We start from the raw sequence: 25,670 nt of genomic DNA on the forward strand, positions 1-25,670 counted from the left end.
TCTAATCCCTACTTTCTTCCTCTAAATGAGAACTCGTGGGGCTGTTGGAAGGATCACAGATGAGATTTATGAAAAGCTCTTACAGAGAAATCCAGCAGTTCTAGGGCAGACCCTGGATTATCCCGGACAGACTTTAGAACTCCAAAGCAGCCTTCGCCTCGCATGGGATTCCTGGACATCTGAGAAACACACACACAATTGAGAAAAACTGAGCCCAGGGAAGCTGGAGGTGGAGCAAGTCAAAAGGGAGGGAAGGATTCTTCATCTCTGATGACAAGTGCCTCAGGACAGCCCCACTGTCTCAGCTCAGAATTTGTCTCCACTGACAAAACACCCTGGGTGAGGCGGTGAGGCTGGGGAAGAGGGGAAGGGAGTATGCACTGGCTGAGTGCCCACCATATGCCCAAATCTGTGCCAGGTGCCAAAGATATGGACACACAAGGCACAGCTCTGCCTTTAAGGAATTCACCCATCACGGGGAGGAGAGGAAAAGGAAACATCATGAAAATGCAGTGTGATAAGTGCAATGAGAGTGTACATCAACCCTTCTGGGGAGGTGAAGTTTACGCACCCGCACTGAGCTTTACGGGTGAGCGGGCAGAGCTGGGTATTTCAGCAAGAGCAGGAGGAGCAAAACAAAGGGGAGAAATTGCATCATGTGCAGAAAATTCAGAGCAGCTTGGGGTGAGCGAATGAGCTTCAGCGGTGGAAGGCAGAGGGGCTGTGGCAGAGCCCAGAGCCCAATGTGCGGTGAATGCCATACTACTAACCTTGGATTTATCCAGAGGGGAGCTGTTGACAGGTTTAAAGCAAGGAGGGGACGGGAGCATGTTTCTGCTTTAGAAAGATCAACTGGCAGGTGACAAGGAAGGACGAGAGATGGGAAATTCACAGGTCAATGGAACTTGAGGGGAAGTGAGAAGGAAGAGCAGGCAGCCCCAGCACCCTGCAGGAAGTAAGATGAAGGTTGGAAGGCAAGGAAAAGAGAGGGAGGAGTGAGCACTGGGCGCCTACTTCTGACTCAGTGAGGAGCCCCCCCTCCCCCACCACCAAGAGGCAGCCCTTAGAGAGAGAGGATGCCTTCGGGTTGTGCTTTATGCCCATGGGACATCTAGGGGATGGTCCAGCAGGTGGCTGTAAATGGGGATCCAGAGCTTAAGAGAGGTCTGGGCTGCAGGGGGGAGCATGGATGGGAGTGCTTCAGGGGGCTCTTCTTCTTCTTCTTCTTCTTCTTCTTCTTCTTCTTCTTCTTCTTTTTAACGTTTATTAGAGAGAGAGAGAGCGCGCGCGCATGAGCAGGGGAGCCACAGAGAGAGGAGACAGAAGATCTAAAGTGGGCTCTGCACTGACAGTAGAGACTGATGCGGGGCTTGAACTCATGAACCATGAGATCATGACCTGAGCCGAAGTCTGATGCTTAACTGACTGAGCCACCCAGACGCCCACAGGGTGCTCTTCTGCCAGTTGATGGAGCTGAGAGCCAGGCAGGGCTGGATGCCCCCCAGGACCTGTCCTCTGAGCACAGTGGCCCACTTGGGCTTCACCTTCCATTGCACCCTCCCTTTTCCTACCCGACTGGCAATGCTGAAGAAAGGGAAACCCCATCTGTCACACAAGGCCTCAAGTAGGTCTGAGCATAGCCAACGGTACACCTGGGCTGACCCAGTGAGCTGAGAAGGAGCAAGGACAGTCGGGAGGTGGAGGTGACACTGCTGGGGGTTGGGGGGAGAAGGATGGACGAGGGAGGAGTCGGAAGAAGTGCCGGGGTCAGGTCAGAGGTGGGTGAGGGAATGGCAAGGGAAAGAAGTGGTCACAGGAGGAAACCAGGAGGTCCCCTCCCTCATCTGGGCTCTAGAAATTTCGTACCCTGCTGCCACTGGAGTGGGGAGATGAGGCAGGGGAGGGATCTGTGTGGACACATACAGGCAGGTCTATGCTGGGGCCTGCCCCATCAGGCTAGCACTCACAACAAGAATCCTCAGTGTCTGGTTGACCCGGAGGCCCAGGCCCAGGCTCAGGGCTCCCACTGCAGAGATGCGGTTGTTGCTGCAACAGAAAGACATATGCATTTTGCTACCTTCCGAGCAGCTGTGTAGAGCCAGATGGTCCCAGGGTCCAACCTGGTGTTGCTGGTGCATCCACCTGCTTGGGCTTCATGTTCCAGCCTCCACTGATGCCCCAGGGACCCTGGGCAGGTCAGTATGTAAAAGCTGGATAACAACCCTGGTTCCCAGTGTTGAGGGAGATCACTCAGCAAGCACACCTGGAGCATCCCTCCCCTACTTTCCCCTCCCTTACCCCCCGCCCCCCACAACCCTGGGATCATGACCTGAGCCAAAATTGAGTTGGACACTCAAACAACTGAGCCACCCAGGCACCCCTCCTCCCCTTTTTAAGTGAAGATGTTTTACATACATGTTTTCACTAGCAGCCCCCACCTATCCGTCAGGAATTATGAGCTCCAAGGTACAAGTGCTGAACTCGAGGGGCACCCGGCTGGCTCAGTCGATAGAGCCCGTGACTCTTGATCTTGGGGTCATGAGTTTGAACTCTTGTAGGGTGTAGAGATTACTTAAATAATTTTTTTTTCAAACTTAAAAAAAAAAAAAACAACCCAGTGCTAAACTTGAGTGAGAAGGAGGGAGCTGGGTGCTCTTGGATTGTGTCTCAAGCCCCATCGTGGGTAAACTGTGGTAGGCTTGGGAGTTGTTAAGGTGGTAAACAGTAACAGGATCATGGAGCCCCTGGTCCCTCAGGTGGCTATGGATCTGGAGACTGTGACACAGGGCCACCCTGTGTGCCTCACCTCATGTTGAGCTCTTCCAACACATTGTTGGTCTTAAGTGCCTCACCCACTGCAGATGCTCCAGGATCTCCAAAGCCATTGTATGAGATGTCCAGGACTCTCAGGAAGATGTTTGCCTAGAATGCAAAAGAGTGAAGCCAGGAGACCACCTGTGAAGTGGGGAAAGCCAGGGGTCACCGCCTCAGAGCCCGGGAGGCCCAGGGTGCAAAAAAGCACGGGCTGAGAGCAGAAGGTCAGAGGTTCCTGGTAAGAGTCTCGTGGCTTGGATGACGGTGACCGGGAGAACCAAATGACTGGAAGCACGGCACCAAGGGTGGTTGTGGGTGTGGATGATCCTCAGAGACTGAGAGGCCCACCGCTCAGCAGCAGACCCCAGGGACACAGTGGTCTGGTTCCATGGCTGCTGGGGGCGGGGGGTGGGGGGCGAGGCTCAAGGGCAGGTCCTCTGAGGCACAGAGCAGAATGACAGAGGGACTCCGGTGAAGGGCTTTGGGGGGGGCTGTGATGGGGAGAAGGGCAGGAGCTTGTGGGTGCACTGGGAGGACAGAGCCTGACCCACCACCCTGTGGGGCAGGATCCCCAGGTCAGCCCCTGAGGAGGGGGGCAAGGCAGCTGCTGCTGTTCCCTGAGGAGGGCCCCACAAAGCTAGCCAGCACCAGGGGCATCCTGGCAGGGGCTAGGAGCCACACATTCCTGAGGCTTATGAACCACAACATCGAAGGAAGCAGGTGGGATGTTTAAGACTATGTGCTGGCATGCAGGGTGCAGGGCTGTCATCTCAGGGAAGCATCTGCATGTGCCCATAGCAGGCATGTGTCACCAGACTGCACGATGTCCCCCACCAGCCATATGTCTGTAATAAATGGAGAAGGTGTGCAACATTGAACTGCAGACCCTTGAGTAAGTGACATGAGAGTGAGCACGGTATTTTGGAGTCACGAAATGGGGCTGGGACAATTAAAATCACCAAACAAAATATTCTTTAAGCTCTGCTTGAAGGATCCAAGGGTCATTTCTGAAGAGCTGCAAAGATAGGAAGATGGCACCTGGGAGACTGTCCCCACAGGACAGGCCAGAGGGCAGATGGGTGACAGAGGTGTTCATACCTCCAGTGCCCTGGCAAAGGCTACAGCTCCTGGTCCTCGAAGGTGATTCCAGTTTATATTAAGCTCGGTGAGTCCAGTATTTTCTGCCAGGGCTGGTCCAAGCATCTCCCCTTCAGAAACACCAAGACAGGCCTTATTCACTCTGTTCTTTCCCTCAAAAAATAATACTGATGACCGCTGTGTGCCAGGGTCTCTGCTTGGCACAACAGTCACCAAGTTGAACCCTATATGGGCCTGCTCTGTCCTAAAAGAATTCACATTTAATGGGGGAGAAGCAGTTGACCCTTGAATAGCACAGGGGTTAGGGGTGCCAGCCCCTGTGCAGCCAAAAATCTGCCTATAACTTTGACCGCCCCCCCAAACCTCAACTACTAACAGCCTACTGCTATTGGATTTTAGAAAGAAGACTTTATCGAGAATGTACAGTGTTGATTAACACATATTTGTATGTTATACATATTATATGCTGTATTCTTACAATAAAGTAACCTGAAGAAAATATTATTATTATTTTTAAAAATTTGTTTAATGTTTATTTATTTTTGAGAGAGACAGAGCATGAGCAGTGGAAGGACAGAGAGAGAGAGGGGGAGACACAGAATCAGAAGCAGGCTCCAGGCTCTGAGCTGGCAACAGAGGGCCCAACGCGGGGCTTAAACTCACAGAGAGATCATGACCTGAGCTGAAGTCAGACGCTTAACCGACTGAGCCACCCAGGCACCCCAATATTATTATTATTATTATTAAACGTTTATTTATTTTTGAGAGACACAGAGAGAGATCGGGGGAGGGGCAGAAAGAGAGGGAGACACAGAATCGGAAGCAGGCTCCAGGCTCTGAACGGTCAGCACCGAGCCCCACATGGGGCTTGAACTCGCAAACGGTGAGATCATGTGCCAAAGTCAGATGCTCAACCGACTGAGCCACCCAGGCGCCCCACCTGAAGAAAATATTAAGAAAATTATGTGGGGCACCTGGGTGGCTCAGTAGGTCGAACATCCAACTCTTGCTTTTGGCTCAGGTCATGATCTCATGGTTTGTGAGATCAAGCCCAGTGTCAGGCTCTGTGCTGACAGTATGGAGCCTGCTTGGGATTCTCTCTCTCCCCACTCTCTGCCCCTCCCCCGCTTATGCACGTGCTTGCTCTCTCTCTCTCTCAAAATAAATAAATAAAACTTAAAAAAAGAAGGAAAATCATAAGAGGAAATACACTTATAATACTAGACTGTATTTATAAAAAAAAAAATTGTGTATAAGTGGACCCACGCAGTCAAACCCACATTGTTCAAATGTAAATACAACTTAATGGGATGTGTGGGACTACTACAAATAGTAGAACAACTACAAATACAACTACAAATGGGGATGTGTGGGAACAGCGTGGGGACTTACTCCCTTTTGAGGAGGGTCAGGAAAGTGAGGAAAAAGGAGATAATCTTGAAGACTGAGGGACTCACCAGGTGTGTGTGCATGCACAGTGGAGAACAGACATGGGAAAGAGCAAATGTGTAGAGGCATGTGGGAGCATAGAGCACCTGAGAAAATTCCCACAGGCCTGGTGGGTGGGGGGAAGCCAGTGAAATGAGGTAGCAATGATGGACACTGGAAAGATACTGAGAGGCCATCAATGCTGGACCAAGACTTTTGGGCACAAACCGATTAGTAGGCAGGGAGGGCTTTAAGAAATGACAAGGCCGGGCTCCTTAGTGGCAGGTGTAGGGTATGGACTGGGGTAGGCAGGGGCAGGGTTAGAACCCAGGACACCAGTTGGAAGGCTTGTGCCATAGTCTATAGGCAAAAGGTGATGAGGCTGGTGCAGCTGTGTGCAAAGGAGACACTTGTGGTGGAGAAAGGAAAGAGGGTGCAGTGCAGGGTAAGAAACCCCGAGAGATTTTTAGCTTATAAAATGCAGAGAAGCCCCAGCCACCCATCATGCTCTCCACTCTGTCAGCATTCAGCCAGTGTGACCTGCTCCCATGCCTCTGGGTTGTCCCCCTGTGTAGAACTGTTGACCCCCTTCTTCACCTGGATAACAGCTCCTCGTCCTTCTAACCTGGGTTCATGACATCAGGAAGCCTTGCTTACCCAGCTGGGCTAGGCTGCCTCAGGCCCAAGTCCACTATGCTTCTATCCTTCCAGGCTCTGATCTAATGACCTCTCTTTGCCTGGCCAGTCTTTCCCATCAGCCTAGGAGTCCCTCAAGGATCTGAATTTGACTCCTCTCCATGGTCTCAGCTCCTCCTCTTGCAGGTTTAGTGAGGCTAGTTTGAAGAAATGCACGGAAGAAAAACAGATGCACTAATTAAGCAGAACTAGCCTGCTTGGGGGGTGCCTGGCTGGCTCGGTCAGTAGAGCATGCAACTCTTGATCTAGGGGTTGTGAGTTCAAGCCCCACCTTAGGTGTAGAAGTTACTTAAACATGAAATATTTTTAAGTTTATTTATTTATTTTGAGAGAGGGAGAGAGTGAGCAGGGGAGGGGCAGAGAGAGAGGGAAAGAGAGAATTTGAAGCACGCTCCACACTCTCAGCTCAGAGCCCAACTCAGGGTCAATCCCACAAACCGTGAGATCATGACCTGTGCCAAAATCAAGAGTCAGAATCACAACCTACTGAACCAACCATGAGCCCCAAAAATAAAATCTCAAAAAAAGAAAGAAAGAGAGAGGAGAGACAGAAAAGAAAAGAAAAGAAAAGAAAAGAAAAGAAAAGAAAAGAGAAAGACAAGAAAGACAGAGACAGGAAGAAAGACAGGAAGAAAGAAAGAAAGAAAGAAAGAAAGAAAGAAAGAAAGAAAGAAAGAAAGAAAGAAAGAAAGAAAGAAAGGCAGAAAGAAAGAGGGGCACCTGGGTGGCTCAGTCCAGTAAGCATCCAACTTTGGCTCAGGTCATGATCTCACAGTTGGTGGGCTCGAGCCCTGCATCGGGTTCTGTGCTGACCTTGCAGAGCCTGGAGCCTGCTTCTGTGCCTCCCTCTCTCTCTGCCCCTCCCCTGCTTGTGCTCTGTCTCTCAAAAATAAATAAAAATGTTAAAAATGTTTAAAAGAAAGAAAGAAAGAGAGAGAGAAAGAAAGAGAGAAAGAAAGAAAGGAAGAAGGGAAGGAAGGAAGGAAGGAAGGAAGGAAGGAAGGAAGGAAGGAAGGAAGGAAGGAAGGAAAAGAAAGAAAGAAAGAAAGAAAGAAAGAAAGAAAGAAAGAAAGCAAGCCTACTCCAGCAGGACCCACTGGAGCAAGATGCTTTGGCACCTTGGAGAGCTCCCTGCAAGGCTGCTAGGACTCCCAGTGATGCCTTCCTGAGCTAGGACTCTGGATACAGACGCTTCTAGGGCTGAGAAGAGAGAGTGGTGGTCCGCACTTTGTAGGGAAACCCTTCTTTCTGAACAACTAGAGGGTGAGGAGATTCTCCAACATGCATGATTGGCCTCTTGAAATTCCCATACTTGGTCTTCATGACCCCTGTAGCCAACTATGAGGCAGGGGCTACCTTCGCCATGGGTCAGATCGGGAGATTGAGACCTAAGCTCTTCACCCCTCAAGGCAGTTGAGATCCCCACAGATCCCCATTTAGGGAAACAACATGGTCCTGCTGAGTTTGTCCTTTTCCAAGATGAAGACCTCCGTACTCCATATTTGTGCAGGCTTCACAGAGCTTTAGCTTCCGGCCCCTACTATCCTGGCTGTCTCTCTGGTGCTTACTTTTTCACTGTGAAGATCTGGGAGACATCTATACTTAGTTTTTTGGAAGTCTGAAATAAACTTTTCTCCCTGTTTTCAAGTTTATTTATTCATTTTTGAGAGAGAGAGAGAGAGTAGGGGAGAGGCAGAGAGAGAGGGAGACAGAAGATCTGAAGTGGGCTCTGTGCTGACAGCAGAGAGTCCAATGCAAGGCTTGAACTCACAAACCACGAGATCATGACCTGAGGTGAAGTCAGACACTTAACTGACTGATCCACCCAAGCAGCCCTGAACTTCTCTTTTAATTTCACAGACTTCTCATGATGATTCTCTTAGAAGGGAGGCACCTGGGTGGCTTCGTCAGTTAAAGCGACTGACTTCAGCTCAGGTCATGATCTAACAGTTTGTGGATTCGAGCCCCATATTGGGCTCTGTGCTGACAGCTCAGAGCCTGGAGCCTGCTTCAGATCCTGTGTCTCCTCTCTGTCTCTCTCTCTGTCTCTCTGTCTCTCTGTCTCTCTCCCCACACACACACCCCCTTGTGTTCTCTCTCTCTCTCTCTCTCTCTCAAAAAAAGATAATTTTCTTAGAAGGTAAATGGCTCTCTGGCAGTTAAATTCTAAGGCTGATTCTCAAAGGCCAAGGCTGGTACCATTCCTACCCTAAGCAGCTTGAGACAGAAAAGTGATTCCCAAACTTTCTTGATCAGATAAATCTCCTGGGGTACCCATTAAAATGTAGATGCATGGGCATCCCCCCACCAAGATTCTGGTTCAGCAGACCCAGGGCCCAGGGATTTGTATTCCTAACCCAGGGTTCTGAGTGATTCCTGTAACTGACTGGAGTGCTTGAGGACAGACAGGTAGAAGTGCATGCTCCTGGCAAAGCTGATAGTCTGTGCAAAGGCCCCGGGACATGAGAGAAAGTGGTGAGATCAAGAAATCCCATCAAAGTGGATGTACGTGAAGACGGTACTTGAAATAAAATCTTCATGCCTTTTGCCAAGATTTGTAGGCCTGAAGCTCTCCACTGCCTCTTCAACTCACAGCTTGGCCCCTCTCTCCTGGCTCACTAGCCCAGTCACACCGGTGTCTATCAGTCTGGGAAATAAGCCTGCATGTTTACTGTTCCTCTGCTTTAAATGCTCTCTCTCTCTGGTCTTGCTATTGCTGATTCCTTCCCACCCTGCGCATTTCAGCTTAAATGTCATCTCACAGAGCCCTCCCCAACCACCTCTCTATAGCATTCTTCTCTAAAATCATTCCTTTTGTTTATCTTGTGGCACCAATAATTGTAGACAATTATCTAGTTAACGTGTGTTCCTTGAGGCCAGGGACTTTGTTTTGTTCACAACTGGGTCCCTAGTGGCTAAATTAGCACCCAGCACATGCAGCAGCAGGCCATGACTTCCGTGGAATGGATTAAGGGTTCTGTGTGGAAGGACAGGGAGAGGGGTAGGCTAAAGTGGAACATGGGAAATGGGAGCCAGAGTATGAATGTTCAGAATGGTCCTGCCAACCTTCACCCACCCCTGCCCCAGGAAGATGGGCTCAAGTGCCCCCATGGTGACCCTGGTCAGATGTTACCTGCTTGGTCATTCAGCTGGTTATAGCTCAAGTCCAGGGCTTTCAGGCCTGTGTGGGCCAGCAGGAGTTCAGCAAGGTACGGGGCTGCCTGCTCGTCTAGGCCATTTCCTGCCAGCTGTATCTTCTGCATGGTTGGGTTCACCATGAGGGCAGCACAGACAGCCTGGGCTCCCACTGCTCCCAGCTGGTTCTCCGACAGGTCCACATCTAGGGGTCAGCACCACTTCTCAATCAGTGGGATCCGAAGCCCGGCACCACCCTCTTCCGCCTTCCTCTATCCCCCAAACCTCCAGACCTGAGGCAGCAGAAGGGGCTTTGCAGCTGGACCATCCTGGGTCGCATGGTGACTCTGCCACTCACCAGCTGCCTCTCCCCAGGCCCCCAGGCAGCTTCTCTGATGCCCACACCCACCCCACGCATCCACAAGCTTCTTTGTCAAGGGGTTAAAACCGCCTACTTCATGGAGCTGTGCAGGATGCCTGCGATGGAGATCCAGTCACCCTGTTGATGATTCATGCCTGGCAGCGATATAATACATCCACAGAAGTCTTCACTGATGCATTTCTGGGAACTGGCAATGACGGCCCAGGTGGCCATGCTTGGAGCATGTCACATATGCAGTTTCATTTAATACTCAGTACAACTCCAAGGGCTAAGTAGTATTGTTGGGGCCATTTCACAGATTGAAAAGTAAGGCTCAGCAAGGGTGAATGGCTTGCCCAGGGTCATCCCTGGTAGAAGGTGGCTCATCGGTGGTAGAGGTGGCGTTTGCATCCAGCCCCACTTCATTCCCACCCAGCCCTCCACCCTCTCACACTGTCCACCCTTTGGCTCTCTGTTGGAGGACGCTTTCACCCTGCATTTAGGCAATGGGAGGCCACCATACGGAGGGGGAGGTGCTGGCCAGCCAAGGAGGGGAGTGGGGAGTAGGCAATCAGGAGAGGAGTAGCATCCAGCATTGGGGGCACCACAGAGATTCTAACTCCACCCCCATCAGCCCCACCCTGTGTTAAGACCCCTGCACCAGCAACACCAACAGGCCCCAAGTGAGAAGGCCCAGCTATGGGGGGAGCCCACACCCCTCAGGAAAGGGAGGACTCAAATGTGCCCACCAGCCCCAAACTCAGCACTTACCACAAATGCTGCTGCTTTTGCTTAGGGCACCTGCCAGGGCCTCTGCACCGGCCCCACAGAGCCCATTGTCTCGAAGGTCCAGCCGCTTGACATAGGGATGGGAGTTCAGTGCGAAAGCCAGAGCCCGGGCACCCTTGGACAAAGAGGGGCCTGAGGGGCCTGGTCTTTCCTAGGGGCGAAGGCCTCAGACACAGCTAGCCACTACCCTGGCTTGTTTCCAGGGCTCAGCCCACCTGGTGCCCTCCAACTGGAAGGCTCTCTCTTTCCCACATGCCCAGGGGACACCTGCTTCTCTTTTAGGCTTCACCCAGATCTCACTTCCTGGAGCCTTCCCTGACTGCCCCCCCCCCCAGCAGGTTAGAGGTCCCCTGCAGGCCCCTCAACCCTTACACTGAATTCTGTCATAGCCTCGATCCTACCTGTCACCCAGATACAGGGGATGGGACATGCCTGGCACATAGCAAAGTTGGGGAGTGTGCAGTATGGGTTCAAGAAGGGGCCACTCCATGGCTGCTGCCTCTGAGGTCCTTTTACTCCAAGCCTGGCCCCGGGGTTTCCCCAAGGTTACCTGGGGCCCCAGGCCACGGTGCCGCAGGTTCAGCTCTGGGGCTCTCCCTTGGCGCAGAAAGCAGGAGGCGGGCACAACTCTATGGGCCTGGCAAGACCTCAGGTAGAGGGTGTCTTTGACCAGTTCTCCAGGCCCATGGATGCCTGATAGGAGACAGGGAGATGATGAATGTAGATCCCTCTCTACACACAGTAGCCTCCTCCCCCCCACCCTCTGTCACCATCCAGTCTGTGTTTCCCTCTAGAAGCATTTCTTCCTCTGCTAGTAGAGACTGAGGCTCAGAGAAAGCAAATCCTTTCCCTAAAGTCACACAGAAAGTAATAGCTAATCTGAGTAGAGCCAGGATCAGGACCCTGCATGTCTGATGCCAAAGTGCATGCTATGTGTTTTCCACTGGGTTGCAGAACACGTATGTGTTGTGAACATTTTATGGGGGAAGAAACAAACAATTCTGTTTTATACATTCATTAGCTTAGTTGTTCCTGGGGGTTGGGAAAACCCAGCCCTGATCCCATTTCTGGGTAGGACACCCCCTCTTACACAGTTTGGTGGAGTTTTTGCATTTTAACATCACTTTGGGGTGTTTTCTTCTTTTCTCTCTCTCCCTTTTCTTTCTTTCTTTCTTTCTTTCTTTCTTTCTTTCTTTCTTTCTTTCTTTCTAAGTTCATTTATTTACTTTTAAGAGAGAGAGAGAGAGAGAGCAGCAGAGAGGCAAAGAGAGAGGGAAAGAGAATCCCAAGCAGGCTCTACCCTGTCAGCTCAGAGCCTGACTTGGGGCTCAATCCCACAAACTGTGAGGTCATGACCTGAGCCGAAATCAAGAGTCCGAAGCTTAATAACCAACTGACCCAGTCAGGCACCCCTCTTTTTTTTTAAGATTTTATTTTTAAGTAATTTCTACACCCAAGATGGGACTCGAACTCACAACCCTAAGATCAAGAGTCCCCCACTCCACCTACTGAGCCAGCCAGGTGCCCCTGGAGGTGTTTTCTTTTTTTTTTCTCCTTTCCTTTCCTTCTTAAGCTTATTTCTTTCTTTTGAGATTTTTCTTTCTTTCTTTCTTTCTTTCTTTCTTCTTTCTTTCTTTCTGAAGTTTATTTATTTTGAGAGAGACAGAGACAGTGTGAGTGGGGGAGGGGTAGAGAGAGAGGGAGAGAGGGAGAGAGTGAGAGAGAATCCAAGCAGGCTCCACACTGTCAGCACAGCGCGTGATGCGGGCCTCAAGCTCAAACTCATGAAACCATGAGATCAGGACCTGAGCGGAAATCAAGCGTGGGACACTTTACTGACTTCGCCACCCAAGCGCCCCTGGAGGCGTCTTCTAAAGATGGAACTCCTGATGCCGCCAGGAGCATTGTGGGGAGGGCACAGGACTGGAGAGACCACAGGCTGTCCTGAAGGTGTCCCACGGAGGGGTGCGCTCCCTGCTGGACAGGGGTCCCCTGCCTACTTGGCCCCAGCCTGCCCTCTGCAACCCTGCGGGATAAGCTCCCAGTTGAGGAGAAAGGCCTGCCCCCATCCCTGCCCGGGAGCACCTTCCGTCTCCTGGTCGGAGTCTGAATCAACTTCCGAACGCTGCTCGGCCTCCGGAGCTCCTGCAAGATGCCCAGCGGCCGCTGCCGCCGCCGCCGCCGCCGCCGCCGCCTCCTCCTCCTCGCCTTCATTCTCCCCAGGCCTCTTGTAGGGACCCCTCATAGTTACGCCCATTTCTCAGTGGCAGCAATGAGGCGGAGACTGCACCGCACAGCTACTCGAGCCTTTCCCCGGGGATGTGGGCGGACCCTCCGTCTGCGCCGATCAATTGGCTATGCCGTGCAGCGAACAGGCGTCCGCTGCAGCCAATAGGAACGCTCCCCTCCCTACAGCCGTCGTCTGGGCAACCCAGGTGTTGTGGGTTGCTATAGAAACCGTCTCTGGACTGGGTAGACCTTTAGCCTGCTGACAAGCTGAGCGGATGAGAGCGTGCTCCACGGTTTCAGCATCGGTCCCCCTTCCCCGCCTTCCACGGACTGGGGAACGTGGCTGACTCCAGAGTCTGTGCCTTAGTCCCTGCGCTCTGCGGGCGCACGGCACGAGAAAGCCTGGGGAGCCTTGCAAAGCCCCATCACCCTCCTCTCTGGAGCCAGAGTCACGCTCTCACCGTATGGCTGCCAGTTCTCTCTCATGCTCTGGCGTCTCATATGCTATTTCCTCCACCAGGAACATTCCTCTCCAAGTTTCCTTGTTGAACTTCAGAATCTGCAAGCGTCACTTCAGAGATCACTTTTTTCCTGAAGTTTTTCTTCCTTTCTTTTTTTCTTTTATTAATTGTTTCGACGTTTACTTATTTTGGAGAGACAGAGAGAGACAGCGTGAGCAGGGGAGGGGCAGAGAAGGAGGGAGACACAGAATCTGAAGCAGGTTCCAGGCTCTGAGCTGTCAGCACAGAGCCCGACGCGGGGCTTGAACTCACAAACCGCAAGATCATGACCTGAGCCCAAGCCGGACGCTTAACCGGCTAAGCCACCCAGGCGCCCCTTTCCTGAGGTTTTTCTTGACCCCTCCTCTGGGCTCCTGCAGTCCTCATGCTGCCCTCTCACAGTACCTATGACACTTGTCATTTCCTCCTCCTTCCCTCCCCCAAGGAAGTGAGGCCAGAGGGCAGGTTGCAGGGGCTGCTCCTCTCTGCCTGGCCCTGGGCCCCTGCAGAGGGAGAGGGTGGCAGGCCCTGGGCAGCTGGTGGTTGGGACTAAACCCAGGGCTGAGGGGTGGAGGCTGGAACCTGTCCCAGTGGAAGTGTCCCTTTAATAGCTGCTGGCCCGCCGGCTTGGACGCCTGCTTTACCTCCTATTCAGCTGTGGCTGCAGCTGCTGTGCTGACTCATGTGCCCCAGCAGACAGCAGGAGCTGGAAGCATGGGCTCCCCGGGGGCCCTGGCGGGCTGGGGGCTTCTGGATTACAAAACGGAGAAGTATGTGATAACCAGGAACTGGCGGGTGGGCGCCCTGCAGAGGTTGCTGCAGCTCGGGGTCATGGCCTACGTGGTGGGGTAAGAGAATGGCTCCTGGGCCACACTGGCTGGAGGGATAATGACTCTTAGTCCTGGGCTGAGGGTTGAGGGTTTGACTCTTCAGGGGCTGAGCTGGTGGTAGCAGAGGGGAGCAGGTGGGAACAGGGGAGCAAGTAGGCAGAAGGGAGGATCTTTGTCTGTCTGGAGGTCAGTGGATACAAGAGCAAGCTGTATGCTTGTGTACTCCTTCCTGTGTGTCCACCTGCCTCCTCTCCTGTGCCTTGTTGCCAGGCCCATATTGGGCTCTGCACACAGAGCAAGATGGGCCCCCACCCATACCCAGGAGGCCCCTGGTGGGGTAGGAAGTAGCTCCTGATGTTTGGGAGAGCTGCAGCACTAAGGTCCCCGATAGAGACCACCAATTTTAGCTGGGTCGGGGGAGTCTTTAAGGAGGAGTTGGGCCTAGCCAGGACAGGAGGAGGGTGTTGGCTGGTGAAGGAGGAGGTGATGGGCATCTCCAAGCCCATGGGTGCCATGAAAGACTGGCTCTCTGATCATGGTTGGAGCTTCTGATCTGTGCAGGGTGTTTGGGGTGGAAAATGAGGCTGGAGGGGAGCTAGGGGCCCTGAATCCTGGGTTGGGAGCCTGCAGGGTGTATGAGGAGAGAGGCTGAGAGGGTGGGTCCCACTTGCTTACCATGGGCCAGGGACGTGCCACACTGCCCATCAATTCTTCCTAAGGTGGGCTCTCCTCGCCAAAAAAGGCTACCAGGAGCAAGACCTGGACCCCCAGATTTCCGTCATCACCAAACTCAAAGGGGTTTCTGTGACCCAGATCGAGGAGCTGGGTAACCGACTGTGGGATGTGGCAGACTTCGTGAAGCCACCACAGGTAGGTGCCGTGGTTCTGCTGCTAGGCAGTGACACCTCTGATACCACCCTTGCAGAGAATGTGTGTGAGAGAGGCATGTGATGCCAGAGCAGGGTGCTGGCACCGTCATAGGGCCGGGCTTGGGAAGAGCCTTACAGAGGAGTGGTGCCTGGATAGGGCTTTCTGGGATGTGTAAGGAGTGTCTAGGAGGACAAGGGGACAGACCAGGAAGCCAGGCCAGAGGAACAGCCTTTACAGAGGCTGTACTTAGAAGAGTGGAAAGTTTAGGAACTCAAGGCTTGAGCTTGAGGGTGGGGCAGGAGAAGCTTGGGGAACCAGGGCCTTGAGCTACCTGAATGCTCCCCTCCCTGACCTGGGACACTCCTCCTCTGGCCCTCCCACGAGGCATTTCTGGCTCCTCCCTTTACCCAGATTGCCCACAGCCTCAGTTTCTACCTGTATCCTGCCAGTGCCAAAACTGTAACCCCAGTGACCTCCTGCCTCTAGCACAGCTGCCTCCTGGGTACACACCCACCACGTCCATAGAAAAATCATCTCCCTCTCCCAGTGTGGCCTCTCTTCATCCAATGAGGGCCAAAGCTGGACCTGTCCCTCCCTCTGACCATCCCATCTCCTAGTAGTTTTCACTGCTGCCCGTGTCGTACCTGTATGAGGCCGTGACCTTCTAGTGGGTAGTGGGTCCCCGGATGCACTCTACCCAGCAGCCAGCCTGAGCTGTCCTATATGTTATCAATCGGAGCTTGACAACCCTTGTTTCCACCCTGGGGAGACTTCCTTTCCATAGTGGTGGCCACCGAGTCCCTCCAGATCCTGACCGCTGTCACACCTGCTGCCTTCTCTCTTTCCTGGGTGTGCATTGCCCCAAACTTTCAGAACTCACACACACGGCGCTTGGATGCCAGCCACCCTGCCTGTCCTTAGCCACCGTTTGCCCAGGCAGAGTTCACCGCCTGCTCCACTGGCCCCTGACCATGTGTGCAACGAGGGGCCTGCCTCCCGACTAGCCTGGGCAGGCTCCTGGTCCAACTCAGCTCTGGATCTTCAGTGCCTGGAAGCAGGAGGCAATTGGAAAATTCTGGTTGAAGGAATGAATACAAACATGGAAGATACACTTGTCTCAAAGAGGCAGCTGTGGGCTTAGAAAAGGCCAGAAACCCAGCTGGCCTCTCTTCTCTATTTCAACTTGCCTCACTGGAGGCGCTCTCCTGGGGCAGAGTTGATGACTTGATGGGGCCAGGACCCCTTTCCCCACAAGCCAAGCTGCCAGCTTCTGGCCTCTCTCTTTTGGAGAGGGAAGCAGAGACTGACTCTGACACTTGCTTTCTAGGGAGAGAATGTGTTCTTCTTGGTGACCAATTTTCTTGTGACGCCAGAACAAGTTCAGGACAGATGTCCAGAGGTAAGGTTGCTCAGGAGCTTCCCAGAGGGTCCCTAGTTCCTCTGCCAGACCTGGGTCACCAGCCATGTCCTCCGCTCGCCTTCCCAGGTAACTGAGGGCTTAGTATATATATGCTACTGTATCCCAGGCACTGAGCGAAAACCTTTTAGTGAATCATTCCATTTAGTCTTCACAAATACCTTGCCTGGTAGGAATCACTAATGATCCAGGAGCACCTGGATGGCTCAGTCCGTTAAGCGTCCTACTTCGGCTCAGGTTATGATCTCACAGTTTGTGAGTTCGAGCCCCACGTCAGGCTCTGTGCTGACAGCTCAGACCCTGGAGCCTGCTTCAGATCCTGTGTCTCCCTCTCTGCCTCTCCCCCGTTCACACTCTGCGTGTGTATGTCTCTCTCTCTCTCTCTCTCTCTCTCTCTCTCTCTCTCTCAAAAATAAATAAACATTTACAAAAAATTTTTAAAAAGGAATTACTATGATCCCATTTAAGATGAGAATCTCAGTAAAGTAGAGTCACATGTTCAAGGCCGCCCAGTCTCTGGTCCTCCAAGCAGTCTTCTGGAGTCTTCCACTGTAGCCCCCTGTGAGATATCCAGGTCCCTTCCCTTCCTGGTCCCACCTCTGGGCACCTTCCAGTTTGTCAGAACTGGGTATAAGACTCAGGTGAGCTCTAATAGAGCCCTTCCTCTCTTGTATGCACAGACTCTATTAATGTGTCCCAAGTCAGCTTCCATTTTTGTGGGCAAGCACGAAAACACCAGCTTATGCTGACCCGATGGTCACTTATGATCTCTGGGCATTAAAAAAAAATTTTTTTTAACGTTTTATTTATTTTTGAGAGAGAGAGAAAGACAGAGTGCGAGTGGGGGAGGGGCAGAGAGAGAAGGAGACACAGAATCTGAAGCAGGCTCCAGGCTCTGAGCTGTCAGCACAGAGCCCGATGTGGGGCTTGAACTCACGGACCGCGAGTTCATGACCTGAGCTCCACTCAGACACTTAACCGACTGAGCCACTCAGGTGTCCCAGGCAGTTTTTACAACTGTGGTCACACCAGAGTCGCTCATCCTATTCTTGTCTATTTCTCATCCAGAATTGCAGGTTTTCCACCTAAAATCTCCCCATTGTCCCTTGCCTAAGGGTGACCCATGGATCCAGCGTCTGTCACAGTGCACAGTGCTCTTCTCTCCAGTTATGGGGGTTTTTTTCCCTCAAATTTGTGTGTGTGTGTGTGATAAAATACATGTAACATAAAATTTACCATCTTACCCATTAAAGAATTTTTTTTGTTTACTTTTGAGAGAGAGAGAGAGAGCAAGCAGGGGAGGGGCAGAGAGAGAGGGAAAGAGAGAGAGAGAGAATCCCAAACAGGCTCCATGCTGTCAGCTCAGAGCCCAATGTAGGGCTTGAATTCAAACCTCGAGACCATGACCTGAGCCGAAACCAAGAGTCGGACACTTAACTGACTGAGCCACCCAGGTGCCCCGCATCTTACCCGTTTTTAAGTGTATGGTTCTCCAACTGTGGATTTTATTTGAGCAGTTGGGACTCGGGACATAGCCTTGGAAGCTTACTTCCATGGTAACAGCTTTTTAAAATCACCTCTAACACGGGACACCTGGGTGGCTCAGTGGGTTAAGCATCGACGACTCTTGGTTTCGGCCCACATCATGATCTCACAGTTTGTAAGTTTGAGTCCTGCGTTGGGCTCCATGCTGACAGTGAGGAGCCTGCTTGTGATTCTCTCTCTCCCCCTCTCTCTGCCCCTCCGCTGATTGCTCGCTCTCTCAAAGTAAATAAACTTAAACAAAAATTTTTTAAATCACATCTAACATTTAATTGCTTGCAGGGCTGGGGAGTAACTGTGTGGTCACCTGTCCCCTGTGTCCTGATTGTTGGTGCCACCACAGTTGCTGGAGGCATCACATGTCCTAGGTTGGCTCTGTCCACAAAGGATGTGAAGCATGTGCACAAAGGATGTGCTTACACACGGCAAACATACACGATGTCCTTCATTTTCTAAATGCTCAGAGGACATCTGATTAATGTTCAGGCTGTAGGCTGTCCTGAAAATTTCCTGAAGCCATCATTCTGTGTTTTCGGGATCCATGTGATTTGCCTCATGTCCCAGCTTCTAGGTCTTCCTATGAAACTACTGGAGCTGGGAAGTAATCAGATCAGACAACATGGCTTCTGGAGACTCACCAGAGATCCCGCCAGCTCTTCTCGGCGGTCCTGGTCATCCGGTCCTTCCCGACATATTGGCTGTGCTCCTTGGAGACTCAGCCTTTAGCAAACAACTGCTGAGCCTCTTGGGGGCCAGGCCTGATGCTGGGCTTGCAAGACTCCACCCCCTTTTATCTCAAGGAGCTCCTGCACAGGCAGCCCAGCCAAGGTGGCCGGTCCCGTGATGGGGGCAGAGGCTGCAGCTGCAGACCCAGGGAGGCATGTCTGCCAGCTCAGGGCCTCAGGAAGGGTTTCCCACAGAACTCAAGGCTCAAGTGGGATCTTGAGACGGTCCAGGCAGAGGGAGCTGTATGAGCAAAGGCCCCAAGCTATGTGAGATGAGGCACCTCCAGGGTCACCTGCTGCTGAGTGGGGTTGGAGCCTAGATTTGGATTCGGGTGGCAAGGGGGTAGCCCAAGACCTCAGGGGCCCTGTGGACTCTGTGAAAGAGCTAAACTTGATCACAGGAGCATGGCAGAACTAGGGATGGTCTCTGCTGAATGAATGAGGCAGATGATGCAGACAGCGGCCCCGTGGTGGTTATCATGAGGTTCGATTGGAGGAGACGGTGGCCCAGCCAGGGTGGAGGGGAGGGGCGGACTCAGGACACAGGAGGCCCCACTCTGTCCTCTGCCCACGTATCACGGTCCCAACCCCACACAGTCCCACTGTCTCATTTGGCTTGGAGTCCCCAAGTCCTTCTTGCCACCCTGGCACACCGCTCCTCCTTCTGCTCCTGAGCCAGGTAACCTGGACAATGGTGCTCACTGTCAGCCTGGGGCAGAGCTGTGTCTGAGAGTGTGCCTTCCTCTTTGGGGGGTGTAGGACCCCCAGAAAGTTTGCTAGTCCCCCCTTCTGACTGATCGCCAGAACGCTTTGCCCAAGAATAAGTAGGGGAGGGACTAGCCTATGGTCCCTCAGCAAGTGTGTGTGGTCCTGCCACTTCCCTACCCAGCCCCCTCCAGCTAGGTCCCTGCCCTTTGTTCACCGTGCCCCACCCCGCCACTCTGGCATGAACTAGCCCTTCCCAGAGTCCCTTCACCTTCCCTGTTCTGTTGTCTGAGGTGGACCAGAGGATCTGGGCCTCCGGCCAGGAGAGAGCTATCAGGAAGGAAGGAGGCTTGCTCTGCCTTGGAATACAGCACCTGCGCCCCTATCTGGCGGGGGGTGGGGGGTGGCGGTGCTTGCCACCTTCCTCCTCCAACCACCTCCTTTTATTTTTACCCTCCAGCTTTGCCATGTGCCCCCAGACTCAGGGACCTCTATGCAGCTAAGGCAGGGAGGGCTGTGTCCCTGCAGACTGCAAGACTGGGTCACAGAGGGGAAACAGTCCCCGAGCCCTTGGCAACTTTGCTTTCCCCACCTCAGCACCCTTCCATCCCGCTGGCTAACTGCTGGGCTGATGAGGACTGTCCGGAAGGGGAGACGGGGACACACAGCCACGGTCGGTAACTGTGGGCCCTGTCTTCCATGGGCTCCCCTGGGTGGGGGCTCCAGGGCCCGGGCTGGGACCCTGGGTGGTTCTTGAGGGCAGGCCTGGTGGTGCCTCTGCATCTCTCCTTTCTGTCAGTGGCCCCCTGCCCTGTCTCATCCCCTGGCCCTGTGGAGATTTGAGGGCCTGGTGTTTGTTTTGTATTCTCAAGGCATAAAAACGGGCCAATGTGTGGAATTCAACGGGACCCACAGGACCTGTGAGATCCAGGGCTGGTGCCCCGTGGAGAGCGGCACTGTGCCCATGTAAGTCTCTCCACCCACCCCCACCCACCTCCAGGACAAGGCCCCAGAACCCAGGAGTCTGCCCTTCACTTCTTTACCAGCAGGAAGCCCCTACTGGTCCAGGCAGAGAACTTCACCTTGTTCATCAAGAACACTGTCACCTTCAGCAAGTTCAACTTCTCCAAGTAAGTGTGGGTGTGTCCTGCTGGCCCCAGACCCTCCTTGTGTCCTGTCTTACCTGACCGTCTGTCCCATCCCCCACCCCCACCCCCAGGTCCAATGCCTTAGACACCTGGGACGCCACTTATTTCAAGCGCTGTCGCTACGACTCACGCTACAGCCCTTACTGCCCTGTGTTCCGCATTGGGGATCTCGTGGCTGCAGCTGGAGGGGTCTTTGAGGACCTGGCATTGCTGGTGGGTCCATGGGGGGAAGAGTTCCAGGAAGGCTCAGGGAGAGGGTCCCGGGGCCTGCGTGCTGCTGAAGCAGCGAGCAATGTGCTGTGTGCAGGGAGGTGCTGTGGGCGTCCGAGTCCACTGGGATTGTGACCTGGATGCTGGGGGCTCCGACTGTCGGCCCCACTACTCCTTCCAGCTGCAGGAGAGGAGCTACAACTTCAGGTGCGGCCCCTACTGCCCTCCTGCTGTTCCTTAGCCAGGTCCCCCCACTGTCCTGTGGCAACCAGGACTGGCCACACCCTGGCCCAGCTCTCTGGAGATTCCATTGTGTGTGTGAGGAGGGCCCCAGGGGCAGGAGGGGTGTCCTAAGCTCTGGTCCCCCAGCACAGGCTCTGTCCAGCCTCCCTCCTGATCCCATCCCCCTTCTGTTCCCTGGGACTCCTCAACCCCCCCAGCCCCTCTCCCACCCCACCCTGCCTCTAGCACCTCCCTCCTCGGCTGGGGGGGGGGGGTTCTTTTTTACTTTTCCCTTAGGTCTTATCTCAAAAATTTCAAAAACCTACATAAAAATGCAAAGCCATATACCCTCTATCTGGGTTCACTAGGGTTTTTTTGGTTTTGGTTTTATTTTTTATCATTTTGCCACATTTGCTTTCTCTCTCCCTCTCTAGAACGAGCTGGATATAGTTAGATAGATTTCAAAGGGAAGCATTTTAGAGTAAGTGGCAGACATCTGACACTCTTCCTCTCAACACTGTCCTGAGAATGAGGACCTTACCCACGTGACCACGGTACCACAGTCACACTCAATACATTTAACATTGGCAGAGTAAATCGAATATTTACTCTGAATTTCTCCAACCATGCCAATAATAGTCCTTTATCTTTTTATTTTCTGATCCAGGATGCTTTCAGGGATCTTGTGTTGCATTTATTGTCATGTCTTTGAGTCTCCTAAACAGATCTCCCTCAACCTGCCGGGAATCCTTGTCACTTCCTGTCACCTGGTCATTGTCACACATACGCGCACACAGCCCCCAGGCCTAGAGACCATGTCCCTTGACATTGCTCACTGGGCTTTTCCTGGCCTGGCTTCCTTGACCTCCCCGGCCCTTTGCAATGATGAGGGGCTGGCTCCCTACCCACATTCTGCTTCCTGCACCTCTGTGCTCTTACCTGTCCTACTTTCTCTGTCTAGAACACTCCTTCCTGACCCCTGGAAGACCAGCCTCAAAGTATCCCTTGTAGAAAGCCTTTCCCACCCAGTTTCTAGGGGTAGTGAGTTCCCCCTCGCCCTTTGGACTCACACAGCCCAGATCTTGCCTCCCTACCTGCCCCCTCCCCCAGTAATAGTGTCTATGTAGGGATCCTGCTGTCCCCTCTGTCCCCTCAGCAGGCAGGGAGCTTCTACGGGGCAGGTCCCAGGTTGCCTTTTCCCTGGGTCCTCAGCAATGGCACAGGGGGAGACAGCTGGGGATGGGGGTTTTTAGAATCAATGGATGGGTAAGAAGGAGGCCTGGGAGGACCAGCCCAGCCCAGGAGTGGCAGCAGAGCAAGCCACCAGACTTTCCTACCCTCAGGACAGCCACTCACTGGTGGAAAGCCTCAGGTGTGGAGGCTCGGAGTCTGCTCAAGCTCTATGGGATCCGCTTCGACATCCTTGTCACTGGGCAGGTAGGAGGTGTTGGGTGAAGGCAATGGGTGGTAGGAGTAGGAGGGGGAGACGGTCATAGCTCTAGAGGCTCAGCCCAGGTCGGTCTCAGGCAGGGAAGTTCGGCCTCATCCCCACGACCATCACTCTGGGCACCGGAGCAGCTTGGCTGGGTGTGGTGAGTCTGACTAACGTGGGCTCCCTTTGGTTGCAACTGCGTGCCCAGGCCTGCCCAAGTGCATACCTGAGCCCCACCCCCCGCCCCCCACTCCTCTCCCGTGCATAACGTTGTCTTGTGGTGAGGGCCGGGGAGGTGGTAGAAGGGCAAGTTGAGGGCCAGGGCACAGGTCTGCCCTGCCTTTCCCAGATCACCTTCTTCTGTGATCTGCTGCTGTTGTATGTGGACGGAGAAGCCCATTTCTACTGGAGGACCAAGTATGAGGAGGTGAGCCACGGACCCGTCCAGATCCTTGGGTTCTGTTACACTTTGGAGGATGTTGGCCAGAGCCCTGATGTGATGTTCTCACTTGCAGGCAAAGGCTCCGAAGGTGACCACCAACCCCGAGCAGACAGAACCAGCTTCTGCACCCCCGTGCATGGCTGCCCAGGTGTCTTAGAGGGGACCCAGTCTGGGAGCCAGACACCGACACCAGAGTGACCGTGCCAAGGCTCCGGTCTCCCACTCACTGGCCTGTTCCTGAGGCCTGCAGCTGTTCCCTGCTGGTTGTGGGGTGGGGGTGGGGGCCCACCTTGGGGACCTCCTGGGCAAAGCCCCAGCAGGAGCAGGTATGGGGGAGGGGAGAATTCCACCCTCCTACTCCCAGACAGACTGTCTCTCCCCTGACTCCAGCTCTAGCAGGATGCTGCCTGGGGGAGCCAGAGAAGCCAGTTTCGTATAGAGACCTGCAGCAGAACAGGAGCCACAGAGAAGAGGAGCCCCTGGGATACCCCCTTGACAGGGCAATGGTCCAGTGGGGCTCCTGCTGTGTCTAGGTCTAAAGAACTCTCTCCCAGCCTCCATCACCAGTGTTTTCAGAGGTGGCCTACTCACCAGCTGTCAGCACTGACCCTCCCACTGGCAATGGCGGACTCCAGCCCTCCTCCCCCTACCTACACCCCATCTTAGGTAGAACCCCTCCCTCTCAGCTGTGCCCCGCTGGGGTCTGTGCAACTGGAGTCTAAAGCAAGGGAGAAAGAAGCCTGACAAGAGGGGTCAGCTGCTCCCATGTTGGGTTGCCTGAGGTGGGCTCCTACCCAACTCTGGGCCTCATCCATGGAATGAGGGGTATGTAGGAAGTTAATCCAACCCCCTGGCACCCCAGGCAAGGGCACAGGCACCCTTTGGTCTCACACCTGCCCAGCTTATGAGCATCAGCTCCTTCTTGGTAGTAGCCCTTGGGGTGTGGAGGGTTGGGATGGGGAGGAGAAGGTGAAGAGGTTGAGTTAGTGGTCACTGGATCCTTTGGGATCTTCTATATGCCTCCTCATTAACCCCCCCAGCCCTGGAACCTGCTCACTGGAGCCATGGGGTTAGGGAAGCTGTCCATCTGCTACCCAAGGTTATATCTAAGAACCTGTCAGGGCATCTGCACGTCCCAAAGGACACAAAGACCCCCAGCGGGCTGGCCTGGTATCTTTCAGGGTCTGAGTCCTGCCTGCTGGAGAAATCCCCCACCCCCCACAGCCCCATATCAGTAGGGGAGGAACAAGGGCTGTAGGAGCCAAACTCCTTCCTGCTCCCAGGGCAGAGGCAAGGATTTGGGAGTACCCACCCCAGGGAGGCAAGGGGCTTCTTTCTCATGGGTCCCTGGTGACCAGGGGTGTGCTGGCAGTTTGGCGGTGGAGCAACAAAGGCCAGCTGGGGAAGACCAGGGCTGGCGCTCAGGCTGAACTAGCATCTGGGAGGCACCTGGAGCCCCAGCAAAGCCTCAGGGTCTCTGCTGCTTCTCAGTCCCCAGAGCAACGTCCATGGGGAGGCAGGTTCAGAAGAGCCAGGGTGAGAGAACATGGCTCTGAGGTGTGGTCATTGGAGTTGGGGTCACATGTACCTGGTTGTCCTCAGGGCCCAATGAAAGCTGTCATAGCTGCAGAAAGTCAAGGAGTAAAGCCTGCCAAAACCAGCAGTTTCCTGTGTAGTCCTTACAATGTAAGCAGCCTTAGCATTTCCCCAGAATACTCCTGGGGTGCTTCTAGGCTGCATTGGGATGGCGGGGAGGAAACTCAAAGCCCAGCCAGCGACCTCCCTGAGTGGAGAAAGAATTCAGTGTTCAGGGAGGCCAAGGCAGGTAGAAACCATGGACAGGAGAGAGCTGCACAGAATGAGCTCTGTGGACGCCAACAGAGAGTCCCACTTGAGTCTACAGTGGGGCACCACTCACTACTCAAGTGTGAGGGACTTCTCAGCTCACATTTGTCATGATGGTAAGGTCTCCTAACTCACATAGCCCTGAAGGGAGTCCTCAGTGGTGGGGTCAAAAGAGGCCTACACTGGAGTGCCTGGGTGGCTCAGGTGGTTAAGCGTCCAACTTTGGTTCGGGTCATGAGCTCATGGTTCATGAGTTCGATCCTCACGTTGGGCTCTGTGCTGTCAGTGCAGAGCCTGCTTCAGATCCTCTGTTTCCCTCTCTCTGCCCCTCCCCTGATCTTGCACGCACTCTCTCTCTCAAAAATAAACATTAAAAGAGGCCTATACTAAAGGCTGTTTGGAACTCACCTAAAGCTTAAAAACAAGCCTCAAAAGGAGCAAATTGTTTCTAGATATTTAATAGCACCCCAGAAAAAAAGCCTAAAAATATTTAAGGGAATACCAAAAAGAACAAACAAAAACAGAAAAACCCTAGCACCCAACAATTTAAAATTCACAATATCAATCTAAATTTACAGGTATAAACATACATGCGTGTGTGCGCACACATGTGCATGCACATACACACAGTATGTGACCATATGAAAAGAAAAAATAATCGATACAAACAGACCCACAGATCCATAAATGACAGATGACAGAACTAGTAGACAAGGACATTAAAATAGCTATTATGTATCCAGATGCTCAGGAAGGTAGAAGAAAAAATGAGGAATGATATAAAAATCACCTAAATTGAACTGTTAATGATAAAAAAAAAGAATGCCTGAAGTGAAAAATACACTGGATGGAATTAACTGCTGGAAGAGATTGGAGGATGACAGAAAAGTACTGGAATAGGGGCATCTGGGTAGCTCAGTTGGTTGAGCATCCGACTTCGGCTCTGGACATGATCTCACAGTTCGTGAGTTCAAGCCCCGTGTAGGGCTCTGTGCTGACAGCTCAGAGCCTGGAGCCTGCCTCAGATTCTGTTGTGTCCCTGTCTCTGCATCCCCCCTGCTCTGTCACTCTCTGTCTTTCAAAAATAAGTAAAACGTTAAAAAAAATCTTTTTTTAAAGAGGCAAAGTAAAGACTTTTTCAAACATCAAAAACTGAGGGAATTAATAATCAGCAGATCACTACTACAAGAAATATTAAGGGAATTACACCAGACAGAAGGAAAACACTAGAT

At 53.0% G+C, this 25,670-nt stretch overlaps 2 protein-coding genes across 3 annotated transcripts; one reads left to right on the forward strand and one right to left on the reverse strand.

Moving 5' to 3' along the window:
- Window positions 1-29: 29 nt before the first annotated feature.
- Window positions 30-12,566, reverse strand: LOC128313781 (leucine-rich repeat-containing protein 74B-like). Its single transcript, XM_053213956.1, has 8 exons — window positions 12,407-12,566; window positions 10,872-11,014; window positions 10,304-10,436; window positions 9,170-9,376; window positions 3,913-4,022; window positions 2,807-2,922; window positions 1,968-2,046; window positions 30-179 (listed from the first exon to the last, which is right to left on the reverse strand). Exons 1-8 carry the CDS (start codon window positions 12,564-12,566, stop codon window positions 54-56), a joined length of 1,074 nt encoding a protein of 357 aa, XP_053069931.1. The 3' UTR covers window positions 30-53.
- A 925-nt stretch (window positions 12,567-13,491) lies between these two features.
- Window positions 13,492-24,364, forward strand: LOC128313782 (P2X purinoceptor 6-like). 2 transcript variants are annotated; one of them, XM_053213958.1, is made up of 12 exons: window positions 13,492-13,820; window positions 14,600-14,750; window positions 16,078-16,149; window positions 19,737-19,812; window positions 20,012-20,105; window positions 20,189-20,269; window positions 20,359-20,500; window positions 20,595-20,704; window positions 22,063-22,156; window positions 22,246-22,311; window positions 22,501-22,578; window positions 22,667-24,364. In XM_053213958.1, the coding sequence occupies exons 1-12, from the start codon at window positions 13,765-13,767 to the stop codon at window positions 22,748-22,750; spliced, it is 1,104 nt and encodes a 367-aa protein (XP_053069933.1). In that variant the 5' UTR covers window positions 13,492-13,764; the 3' UTR covers window positions 22,751-24,364. The 2 variants fall into 2 exon arrangements, with proteins under 2 accessions (XP_053069933.1, XP_053069932.1); XM_053213957.1 differs by having other exon boundaries at window positions 13,495-13,898; window positions 22,667-24,363.
- Window positions 24,365-25,670: the final 1,306 nt, after the last annotated feature.

The sequence above is a fragment of the Acinonyx jubatus genome, unplaced genomic scaffold, assembly GCF_027475565.1.
Source record: "Acinonyx jubatus isolate Ajub_Pintada_27869175 unplaced genomic scaffold, VMU_Ajub_asm_v1.0 scaffold_40, whole genome shotgun sequence".
NCBI classification, from domain to species: domain Eukaryota; kingdom Metazoa; phylum Chordata; class Mammalia; order Carnivora; family Felidae; genus Acinonyx; species Acinonyx jubatus.

Excerpts from the sequence above, each read along its gene's own strand:
- LOC128313781 (XM_053213956.1), bottom strand. The coding sequence starts at position 12,566 with ATGAGGGGTCCCTACAAGAGGCCTGGGGAGAATGAAGGCGAGGAGGAG. Across the intron at positions 10,437-10,871 it reads ACCGTGGCCTGGGGCCCCAG|GGTGCCCGGGCTCTGGCTTT; the intron begins GTAACCTTGGGG and ends TCTTTGTCCAAG. Across the intron at positions 4,023-9,169 it reads CCAGCTGAATGACCAAGCAG|GGGAGATGCTTGGACCAGCC; the intron begins GTAACATCTGAC and ends GTGTTTCTGAAG.
- LOC128313782 (XM_053213957.1), top strand. The coding sequence starts at position 13,765 with ATGGGCTCCCCGGGGGCCCTGGCGGGCTGGGGGCTTCTGGATTACAAA. Across the intron at positions 16,150-19,736 it reads TTCAGGACAGATGTCCAGAG|CACCCTTCCATCCCGCTGGC; the intron begins GTAAGGTTGCTC and ends TCCCCACCTCAG. Across the intron at positions 20,270-20,358 it reads AGCAAGTTCAACTTCTCCAA|GTCCAATGCCTTAGACACCT; the intron begins GTAAGTGTGGGT and ends CCCCACCCCCAG.